This window comes from Pteronotus mesoamericanus, unplaced genomic scaffold (genome assembly GCF_021234165.1).
Source record: "Pteronotus mesoamericanus isolate MK-2021 breed Mesoamerican mustached bat unplaced genomic scaffold, CSHL_Meso_final contig_164, whole genome shotgun sequence".
Lineage (NCBI taxonomy): Eukaryota > Metazoa > Chordata > Mammalia > Chiroptera > Mormoopidae > Pteronotus > Pteronotus mesoamericanus.
The window spans coordinates 23,424,689-23,436,872 of NW_026555065.1; the positions used below are offsets into that span (position 1 = coordinate 23,424,689).

General features: G+C 37.7%; 1 protein-coding gene across 2 annotated transcripts in view; it reads left to right on the top strand.

Annotated features, from left to right (window-relative positions):
* The window catches only part of EXD1 (exonuclease 3'-5' domain containing 1), a 40,400-nt gene extending 29,682 nt beyond the window's left edge, over positions 1–10,718 (top strand). For both annotated transcript variants that reach the window (XM_054565131.1, XM_054565132.1), the window contains 3 exons: positions 758–901; positions 1,661–1,852; positions 10,071–10,718. In XM_054565131.1, coding sequence (XP_054421106.1) covers positions 758–901; positions 1,661–1,852; positions 10,071–10,718 — 984 coding nt within the window. The remainder of the gene's footprint in view (positions 1–757; positions 902–1,660; positions 1,853–10,070) is intronic.
* The last annotated feature ends 1,466 nt before the right edge of the window (positions 10,719–12,184 follow it).

The window sequence follows — 12,184 nt, forward strand, 5'->3', positions numbered from 1 at the left end:
AAAGTGTCAGCAGGGCTGGTTTCTTCTGAAGACTCGGATGGGGAAGAGTCTGTTTCCTTGCCTTTTCAGTTTCCACCTGTATTCTTTGGCTTGTTCTTCTTCCATCTATACAGTGAACCACTTCAGTCTCTGCTGCCATAGTAAAGCCTCCTTTGCCTCCCTCATGTAAGAACACTTGTGATTACATTTAGTCACCCCCCTCCCTGGGATAATTCAAGATGATCTCCCCATCTCAAGATCCTTAACTTAATTACAGCTACAAATTCAATTTTTCCACGTAAAATTATATTCATAGGTTCCAGGAATTAGGATGTAGATAGCTTTGTGGACCATTATTTAGCCTACCATATACAGAAAAATAATTACTTCAATTCTTTTTTTTATTGTTCAAACAATTCTTAATTTTATTTACTTTTCTTACCAAAACTTTATCAGAGTTGCTAATAAATAATAAAAATAATTCTTGAATTTTATCTTTCCATATTCCCCAAAGGGATCAGAAAGAAATACATAGGCATGAAGCAGGCAAATAAAAGAAATGGAAAAGAAAATAGACAAGGACATATTAAAATTGGGTGATGCTTTTTCTTTTTCTTTTTTCCCTCTAATTTTTCAGAATAAGTTTACAACTTTAAATTTTCATGTGGATTCTTGGAGAAAATGGTATTTAAAGACATTTCTCTAAATATATTTCTGCTACAAGATGGCTCTGTGTATATATTCTACAGATTGGTCTGTTTGTCTTTTAATGCCACAGGTGGCAGATGTCCTTCAATTTTCCATGGAAACAGGTGGTTTTCTTCCAAACTGCATCAGTACTTTACAGGAGAGTTTAATAAGACACCTTAAAGTAGCCCCTAAATATCTTTCCTTTCTAGAAGAGAGACAAGAACTGATTCGGGTGAGTATTAAAAGATGTCCTCTAACACATTAATTTTTTCAGCTGTTTCTGAGTGGGGTTATCAGCATATTCTATAAAGAAATGACAGCTGCCACGTAAATATATGAACATTGCTAAAATGTTAGCTGTTCCAAATGGGAGCAGTTTGTTTGTGGTCTCAAGTGGATAAGAGCTAGGATCCAGATTTGTCATTTATCAATTTAAAAGCATGCTGAAATATATTTTTAAGTTGGGACAAGGGAGTGATTAGGTTGAGAATTTGGACTAAGCAATAGAACAAAAATAATCCCAACTACTTCTTTCAAAGTAAAGTAGATTTTATTTAGTTCCTGATAGTCTTGCATGCCAAACTGGGGTCTAGACCATATTGGCTATAATTTTGGCCATATAACCAAGTCTGCTACTTCCAATTTTAAGTCCTGATTCCCGTTCCCCCACCCCTCCTCCGGCCCTCCCCCCAACCTCCCTCACTTTTAACCTCCCTCCCTCTTCCTGTCTTTTCCTGTCTCCTTGAATCTTCCCCACAAATTACACACTATACACTGAAAGAGAGAGAGAGAGAGAGAGAGAGAGAGTGTGTGTGTGTGTGTGTGCGCGCACGCGTGTGTGCTCCGAAGGCTAGCTGTAGTGTGAAAGTAGAAGGTAATAATTGAGGAAAATGACAGTAATAGTGTTTTAAGTTAAATAACACTTAAATAAACAATTATTTTCTCTAAAGTTTTGCATACTATTCAGAGAAAATTGTTTTGGTGTTTCTAGGAGAATACAGAAGTGTGGTTCACACGACCTCTTTCACCCTCCTTACTGAAAATTTTGGCTCTAGAAGCCACCTACCTGCTACCCCTTCGCCTGGTACTCCTAGATGAGATGATGTCTGACCTAACCACCCTCGTGGATGGGTACCTGAACACCTACCGAGAAGGGTCTGCAGACTGGCTGGGAGGCACAGAGGTAGGTGTAGCTCTCTGTGGCTATGTCGTGAGGAATTCTGCTTCTGCGTTATTCTTCATGGGATGGCACAGTTATATCCCCTCTTTATAGCTGTGGCAAATTTCGTGAGGCAGGCTTGGTGACAAATATATGTTTTAAAGATTTTATTTACTTATTTATTTTTAGAGGGGAAGGGAGGGAGAAAGAGAGGGAGTGAAACATCAAAATGTGAGAGAAACATCAATCAATTGCCTCTTGCACATGCCCCAACTGAGGACCCAGCCCGCAACCCACGCATGTGCCCTGACAGGGAATCAACCTGGCAACTTTTCACTTTGCTCGTCCATGCCCTCCCAACTGAGCCATGCCAGTCAGGGTGTGACAAATATTTTTGAAGGGGCTATAGCTTGGGCTTAATCTGTCTCCTTGAGCATTTTTCAGAATATTAAGTTATGTTTCCAATAAATATGTCTATCAAAGAATGGGTAAATTCAAGACTTCATTAGTTATTTTATGATGCCAGTATAATATAAGAAAACTATATACCAGGAGTTGAGAAACTATTGTCCGAAGGCCAAATCTGGCCCATGGCCTATTTTGGTACAGTTTACAAGCTAAGAATGGTTTTTACAGTTTTAAAGGATTAAAAAAAAAAAAAGAGTATGCAATAGAGACAGTTTGTGGCTCACAAAAGCTAAAATATTTATTACTTGGCTCCTTACATAAAAAGTTTGCAGGCTGCTGGATTCTCACTTAGGAATTCTGATGCAGAATCCTAAATACAATACTAGCATTTTTAGTGTGAACCACACTTAGATGTATTTTACTTTTCTTTTAACATGTCGCTGGATCCTATTTGCAAGCATGGTTTAATGTTAGGAAATTTTTCATTTTACTAGAGCTAAGAAAATCTTATGATTGTTCCATAAGTGCTGAAAAGAATTATAACTTCTTGTATTTTTCTCTCACTGTTTAACAATGAAGAAAATAACAACATAAACATTCTTGCGTACCTTGTTTGATGGGCGAATTTTAATGTTTTTTGTTTATCATTGTAAAACTAAGGACAATTTTATAACTTTTTTGTACTTTGCTCCCACTATTTAATGCTAGAAACATTTGTATTATTTTGTATGCATTGCTAATTAAAGTTGGAATAGATACTTTAACATTATAAAATATATATTAGGCAAGAAGACGACATAATGTTTGATTGGGAACACTAAAAGTATTCCCATTTATATAAATAAAAACATTTTAGTGCTGACTATTACCACTACTTTACTATTTTTTGAAGTTATTAACCAATGAGATTTTTTAAAAACTGTATTTTTAAAAAAATAAACTATAAAAATGGAGTAAGAGGAATCAGAATTATGACATGCCTGTGATACAACTGAAAACTGAAGAGAGTCAAATGAAAATGATATCCCAAACAAAAAGACAATTTAGTAGAGTGGGAACAAATATAAAATAAAAATTCATAGCCTTCCTGTACCCACACACAGACTATATAATGAAAGAAAACATCAATTTATAATTGTAACAAAAAAGATAGCTTACCTAGAAATTAGTCCAACAAGAAATGTGGAATGTAGAGATGAAGAAATGTTAAAATATTACTAAATGACAAAAAAGATAATCTGAATGGAAACACTAAGTATTTTTAGCTATAAGTTATTCCTAAATTAACTTTTGAATTTAACTCTATTCCAAGAAAAATATTAACACCAGCATTATTTTGGCAAACTGTGATTATAGAATATATAGAAAGCAATAAAAATAAGTAAGTTCTGCTCTGGCTGGTGTGGCTCAGTGTATTGAGTGCTGGCCTGCAAACCGAAGGTCTCCAGTTCAATTTCCAGTCAGGGCATATACCTGGGTTGCGGGCCAGGTCCCTAGTTAGAGGGGTGTGCGAGAGGCAACCAATCAATGTATCTCTCACACATGGATGTTGTGATAAAGGTAGGATTTCCAATCAATGAGAAAAAGATCATTATTCCATAAATGGCCTTAGACAATTGACTAACCATTATTGGGGAGGAGAATTATAGTTGGGTTGCTATTTCTTTCATTACACTAATAGAAACTCCATGGATCAAGTATTTATGTAAAAAATGGAATTATTGGAAAAAACAATTAAAAGAAAATGTTCTCATAGTAGGGAATGCTTTCCTTTCTTTCCCCTCAACTTTACTGAGGAAGAATTGACAGAATTAATTGTATTTTTTAAAGTATACATATGCATTGGTGGGATGCTTCCAAGATCAAAATAATTAACACATCCTTTGCATCAAATAGTTAATTTGTGTGTGTGTGTGTGCTGAGAATTCTTAAGATTTACTCCTAGCAACTTTCAAGTATTCAGTACCGAATTATTAACTATAGAAATCATGCTGTACATTAATTATATCCTCAGAACCACAGTGTCTTATAACTGAAAGTTTGTACCCTTTGACCTGCATCTCCCCATTTCCCCCAACTGCTGGCAACCACCATTCTATTCTCTGTTTCTATAAAATAAGCTCTAATTTTTTTCTTTTGTTTTTCTTTGTCTGGCTTATTTTATAATATGCGCCCCCCCAGGTTCATTCATGTTTTTGCAAATGGCAGGAATGCCTTCTTTTTATGGCCAAGGAATATTCCATTGTATGTATATATAGACCACATCTTTTTTTCTTTCTTTTTTTAAAAATATTTTATTGGTTATACTTTTACAGTTGTCCCATTTTTTTCTCCCCTTTATCCCCCTTGACCCTACACCCCCTTCCTGTTAGCATCTCCCCTCCTTAGTTCATGTCCATGAGTTGTACATGTAAGTTCTTTGGCTTCTCCATTTCCTATACTATTCTTAACCTTCCCTTGTCTATTTTGTACCTACCAATTATGCTTCTTAGTCCCTGTACAATTTCCCCATTCTCCCCTCTCCCCTTTCCCTACTGCTAACCCTCCATATGATCTCTATTTCTATGATTCTGTTCCTGGTCTAGTTGTTTGCTTAGTTCTTGTTTTTGTATTTTTACATTCAGTTGTTGATAGTTGTGGGTTTGTTGTCCTTTTACTGTTCATAGCTTTGATCTTCTTAGATAAGTCCCTTTAACATTTGATATAATATGGTGATGGAGAACTCATTTAACTTGACCTTACCTGGGAAGCACTTTATCTGCCCTTCCATTCTAAATGATAGCTTTGCTGGATAGAGTAATCTTGGATGTAGGCCCTTGCCTTTCATGACTTTGAGTACTTCTTTCCAGCCCCTTCTTGCCTGTGAGGTTTCTTTTGAGAAGTCAGCTGATAGTCTTATGGGAACTCCTTTGTAGGCAACTCTCTGCTTTTCTCTTGCTCCTTTTAAGATTCTCTCCCTATCTTTAATCTTGGGTCTCTTAATTATCATGTGTCTTGCTGTGTTCCTCTTTGGGTCCAACTTCTTTGGGACTCTCTGAGCTTTCTGGATGTGTATGTCTATTTCCTTCTCCAGCTTGGGGAAGTTTTCTTTCATTATTTTTTCAAATAAGTTTTCAATTTCTTGCTCTTCCTCTTCTCCTTCTGGCACCCATATGATTCAGATGTTAGAACATTTAAAGTTGCCCCAGAGGTTCCTCATCTTCTCCTCATTGTTTTGAATTCTTGTTTCTTCATTGTGTTCTGGTTGAATGTTTAATCTTCCTTTTGTTCCAAATCTTTGATTTAAGTCCTGGTTTCCTTCCCTTCACTGTGGTTCCCTGTATACTTTCCTTTATTTCATTTTGCCGGGCTTTTACTTCTTCCTCTGTTTTGCATCTGTACTCAGTCATTTCTGTTAATATCCTGATTACCAGTGTTTTGAACTCTGCTTCTAATAGGTTGGTCATCTCTTTGTCGCTTAGCTCTTTTTCTGGAGTTTTGATCTGCTCTTTCATTTGGACCATATTTCTTTGTCTTGGCACAACCTGTTATGTTGTAAGGGGAATAGCCTTAGGTATTTGCCAGGGCAGGGCAACCCACTTGGCTGCATTGTGGCTCTGTGTGTGAGGAAGGGTCAGAGAGGGAGCAATGCCACTTGCTTAGCGCTCACCCTGCTTTCAGTCACTTCCCCCACTTCCCACAAGGTAATTGTGTCCTTTCAGGTGCTGCCCTGGTGCTAATTCCCAGGTGGGTGGGCTTGTGTACATTCTAGGACCCCATAGGCCCCTCCAATGGACTCTCCTGTGAGACTGGCAGTTTCTCTTGCTGCAACCCCAGAGGTTTTTACAGCCAGAGATTTTTGAGGTTTTATTTCCCTGTGCTGGAACCATAGGTTGCACAATCTGTCTTGCTTCCCAGTTGTTCCTCCCAGTTAATCTGCATGCCAACGTAGGACTGCACAGCCTGCCAGCTGCTGCCTTGCCGCACATCCTCTCTGTCCTGGCTTCCTGTCTCTGCCCTTCCTACCGGGCTGGATGAATGTTTCTTCTTTAAATCCTTGGTTTTTGGACTTCCATACTGTTTTATTTTCAGGCAGTTCTGGTTGGTTTTTGTTTTTAAATTGGTTGTTATCCTTCTTTAGCTTGTGCAAGAAAGTGAATTGTATCTACCTACCTTTTTTTCCTTTCTGTCCTCGCCCAAGGATATGTTTTATTAATTTTAGAAAGAGAGGAAGGTGGGAAGAGAGAGAGGAAAAAAAACATTGCCTTCCACACATACCCCAACTGAGAATCAAACTGCAACCTAAGTATGTGCCCTAAGCAGGGATTGAACCTGCAACCTTTTGTTGCATGGAATGACACTCCAACAAACTGAGCCACCTGGCCCAGGCAGACCATAATTTCTTAATTCATTTATCCCTTGATGGACACTTAAGTTGTTTCCATGTCTTGGCTATTCTGAATAATGATATGCAAATGGCAGGGCTGATATCTCTTCAAGACAGTGATTTCATATCCTTCATACATATATCCAGACATGGATTTGCTGGACCATAAAGTAGTTCTAAGTTTTAATTTTTTGAGGAACTGCCTTACTGTTTTTCATAATGGCTATACCACTTTTCATTCCCATAAGCACTATGAGAGATTCCTTTTCCCCTACATATCCCCCGCTCAAAGCACTTGTTATCTTTTGTCTTTTTCATAATAGCCATTCTAACAGATTTGAAGTGATATTGTGGTTTTGATTTGCATTTCCCTGATGATTAGTATTGTTAGAGCATTTTTTCATATATTGATACCTATTGGCCATTTGCATGCCTTCTTGGGAAAATGTCTATTCAGGTTCTTTGCTCATTTTTAATTAGATTATTTGCTCTTTTGCTATTGAGTTGCAGGAGTGCGTGCTTTTCTATGCAACACAGAAATACTCAGAGTCTTAAAATGTTAATAAATTTAACTTTAAATTTTTGTATAGCAAAAATACTTGAATAAAGTCAAAGGCAAGCAACCTGGGAAAACTTATTTACCTCCTGGAACAAAGATGACATTTTCTTTTCTTTTTTAATATATTTTATTGATTATGCTATTACACTTGTCCCAATATTTCCTCCTGGGTTGTCCCCCCAACCCAGTCCCCTCTAACTCCATTGTTTGTGTTTGTTGGTCCTCCATATATGTTCTTTGGCTACTCTATTTACTATGCTGCACTTCACATCCCCATGATTATTCTGTAACTACTAAACTGTACTTCTTAATCCCTTCACATTTTTCACCCATCCTTCTGGGCCCCCTCCCTTCTAGCAACCAGTGAAACATTCTCTGTATCTATGATTCTGTTTCTGTTCTGCTTGTTTATTTTGTTTTTCAGATTCAATTTTTGATAGATATGTATTCATTGCCATTTTATTGTTCATATTTTTTAATCTTCTTCTTTTTCTTCTTAAAGAAGACCCTTTAACATTTCATATAATACTGGTTTGGTGGAGATGAACGCCTTTAGCTTCTTCTTGTCTGAGAAGCTCTTTATTCATCCTTTCATTTTAAATGGTAGCTTTCCTAGGTAGAGTAATCTTGATTTCAGGTCCTTGCTTTTCATCACTCTGAATATTTCTTGCCAATCCCTTTTAGTCTACAAAGTTTCTTTTGAGAAATCAACTGAGAGTCTCATGGGGGCTCCCTTGTAGGTAATTAACTGCTTTGCTCTTGCTGCTTTTAAGATTCTCTCTTTGTCTTGGTGTGGGCCTCTTTAGGTTCACTTTTTTGAGACTCTCTGTGCTTCCTGGACTTGTATGTCTTGTTCCTTCACCAAGTTAGGGAAGTTTTCTGTCATTATTTTTCTTCAAATAGGTTTCCAATTCCTTGCTCTCTCTCTTCTTACAGCACCCTCATGATGCTAACATTGGCACACTTGAAGTTGTCCCAGAGGCTCCTTACACTATCCTCATTTTTTAAAATTTATTTTTCTTCTTGCTGTTCTGGTTGGTTGTTTTTTGCTTCCTTATATTCCAAATCGCTAATTTGGTCCTTGGCTTCATCCACCCTACTGTTGATTCCCCATAAATAGCTTTTTATTTTAATTAGTGTATTCTTCGTTACTGACTGGATCTTCTTATTCTTTTGAGGTTCTCATTACCATATTTTGCCATGTGCACCCATTTTTTTTGCATATTATATACATGGGATTATTGTGCCCATTTATTATATCCATGGTATGTAATAATTTACCCATGTATAAGGCACATCCTTATTTTTCCCTCAAAAATTGTGTCAAGAAAGCACATTATACATGGCAAAATATGGTAAGTTCCTTGAGCATCCTTACAACCAGTGTTTTGAACTCTGCATCTAGTAGCTTATCTCAATTTTGCTTTGTTCTTTTTCTGGAGTTTTATTCTGTTCTTTAATTTTAGCCATGTTTCTTTGTCTCCTCATTTTGGCACCCTCCCTGTGTTTGTTTCTATGTATTAGGTGGAGGTGCTACATCTTCCAGGTTTGGCAGAGTATCCTTTAGGGTCCAGTAGCACAGCCTCTCCTATTATCCAAGTTGGGTGCTCAAGTCGTGTGCACTCTGTGGGCTGTGTACACCCTCCTGTTGTAGTTAAACATTGATTGTTGTTGGCATTTCCAAGGTCAGCTACCAGCTGTGTTCAGTCTGGAATCACACAGCATAAGGTACAAAGCAATCTGCAGGTGGCTGCTACTTGAGATGGGCTTGGAGGTCACTACGAGGAGCTGAGCTGTGAACTAAGGTTGGCTGCTATGACTGCTGGGCTGGGGCAACTTAGCGAAAGGTATGGGGCTCACTGAAGCAGATGCTGCTTGTTTCAGAGAATTAAGAAATCTGAACTATGGGCCAAGACAAGCCATTCATATAAAAAAAGCCACTGGAAACAATTTGGGTAGGTCTGAAAGGTGGGTGGGGCAGGATCTCAGGGAATCACCAGGACAGGACGAACAGTGTGAGCCAGGTTCATCAAGTCTCACATATGGTGCCCACCTGCTGGCTCTATGGCTTTTTTGGGGGAGGTCTTAGATGAGGAACTGTGGCCTCTGTCAGTGCTTCTGTCTGGTAGAAAGCTGCCCCCCAGCTCTTGCTTTGAGGCCGGACAATTCAATTCCTCCCCATATGTCTCTAGTGTGTTTCAATCTTCTGCCCCATTCTGGAGCTCAGAGGGAACATGGGCGCTTTAAGAGGAGGTGGCAGGCAGTCCAGCAGATTTTGTTTTCCACCGCTTCAAACCCCACTGGTTTTTACAGCCAGAAATATGGCAACTTCTCTTCTTGGTACTGGAAGCCTGGATTGGGGCTAGTACTCTTCGCTCCTAAGATATCCCTGTGGATTTTTATCTGCTACACGTGGGTGTGGGACGTCTTTCCACATCTCCCCCCCTCACCTCCTACCAGTCTTGATGTAGTTTTTTCTTTAAATCTATAGTTGTAGGACTTCCATTCAGCTCAATTTCTGTTGGTTCTGAATGATAGTTGTTTTATAATTTAGTTGTAAATTTGATGTGGTTGTGCGAAGTGGTGAACCACTATGCCACTATCGTGACTGGAAGTCAAAGACATTTTCTTAATATATTCATTATTGTAGTATTTATGCAATCACAGTTGGGAGACATACTTTTCACTGTAAAATCTTGATCCCTACACACACACACAGATACACACAAAACTGGATTCAAATTATTTGCTTCTTAAAAAATAGTAGAGTAGTTACAGACACTAGAGGGTGCTGTGGGAATACATTTGAATAGATCCTCGCTGGCCAAATACTGCTAAGTAAAGCAGAAGTGGTTTTAAAGCATATTCAGTTTAGTTACAGTAGATTTATGTTCATTTTCTTTTCTTAGCCTACATGTATGGAGCTTCCAGAGGAACTGCTTCAACTCAAGGACTTCCAGAAGCAGCGCAGAGAGAGAGCTGCGAAAGAATATAGGATGAATGCACAGGGACTCCTCGTAAGGACAGTGCTATATCCAAAGAAGTCAGTGATAGAGACAGCAAGGAAAGAGGAAAAAGGAAGAAGTTTCTTACTTTGTGAAAACTCTAGGTTAGATAAATGTCTAAGTTTTACATCTCATGAGAATTTACTGAAAGAAGAAGGAAAGAGTAAGAAAACAACAACAGAACTTCCACACTTCCCTCCCATAAAGCAAGAAGTCAGTGAGGATTCCAGTAACAAAGTCATTTGCTCTGAGTCAGAGGTTTCGGAAGACCAGAGAATAAATCAGAAAGAATACCTGAAGATTCCCAAAAAGGAATTTCAAGCAAATTTATCTTTGAAAGAGGAGATAGAACAGTTACTGATGGTGGAAAACAAGGAAGATCTAAAATGCACAAAACAAGGTGGTTTAGTGCCTCCTTCCCTTCCTCAGGAAACCAGAGTATCTTCAAGTGACACCTTTCATCTTTTTAGAAAAGCTGTGTTTCCTACACTTCCTCCCTGTCCAGCTTTGGAGGAGACGGATTCCTGGATAAGTTCTTCAAATCTGCCTTAGAGATCTGCAATTTGTTCTTTAGGCCACATAGATGGTTCATTTCCCTTATCATCAGGGCTTTCCTCAGTGCTTAAGTTTCACATGTTATAAATTTAGTTATGCCTCAGTCATAGGCTTCAGGGGAAATTAAATATATTCATTTATTTAATTTTTTGAAAAAGATCATTTTTTTAAAGTTCTTTTTATCTGTTGATTTATTTTAATCTTCACCTGAGGATATATTTTTTTAAATTGATTTTAGAGAGAGAGGAATGGAGGGAAAAACAGAGAGAAACATCGATTTGTTGTTCTACCCATCTGCGCATTCATTGGTTGATTCCCATACGATCCAGGATGGAACCCACAACTTTGATGTATTGGCATGATGCTTTAACCAACTGAGTTACTCGGCCAGGGCCTTCAGGGGAAATTACATCCTTTTGCTTACTCCTACATTCCTGTAATTTGATTAGGATGGGATGACTAAGTTACATAATGGCAGAAGTACATTTTCAGATTGTGTCATGGGGCAGAAGAAATGTCCCCAGTGGCCAGAGTGAATTATTTCTCATAATTTGGGTTTAGAGTATTTAAAGAAGCGGAAAGTCTTGGGTTTAATATTTCAAAGTATCTATATTTTTACATTTTTGTTGTGTTTTTTGGTTTGAAGAGGGTTGGTAAAAATTCTTAGCCATAAGTTTAAAAATAATTGGTAACTAACACTTTATTACTTCTGTTTACCTCTTCAAAATATTAACTTTAATTTGTCAATTATATCTCAATAAAGCTAAAAATAATTAACTTTATTTTTGAATTTTGAATATGTTGTCTCTCTTATGTCATACACAAACAATAGTTAATGTTATTATAGGAAGCAATGTTCTAGTTTTAATTTTTCATTCCATTTACTTTTAGAAGATTTTGTCCATTTTTCTAACAAAGCTGGGACTTCTTTTGAATATGTTTATTATGTAAACTTTAATTTTGATTCCACTCTATTTGCTTGGAGATCATATACTGCCTTAGGGCGAAAGAAAGGAAGCTTATATCAAGTCTTTTTTTATACTGATACTTGCAAGCTGCTCATATTCTTTTGTGTATGATAACCAGTAAACCTGTTTTGACATTAGGTTACCTCTTGGATTTCTTAATTGTTTAGCGTAGGAATAAATTAGAATATGTCTGGATTTCTAGGTTGAGTCCAGTTTAGAAATGTAATTAGACTTTTACAGGATTCTATTATTTATTGCACTTAGGGAAACTTAGGGGCAATCTATGATTAGGAGCATTCTTGTCTGTATCAGCTGATTCAATTATTAATTCCACCGAAAGCAGAGGTATGTCCTTCCAAACACTACAGCCCACATCCAGTCTAAGGTTAAGATGAAGGCAGGCCCAAGAGCATTCAGCTCAGTCTGCATTTGCTGCGTCTCACTTTGTCCTTAGTTTAGAAGGTCACTGCGGCCAGGGTGGTTACTGGTTCATCT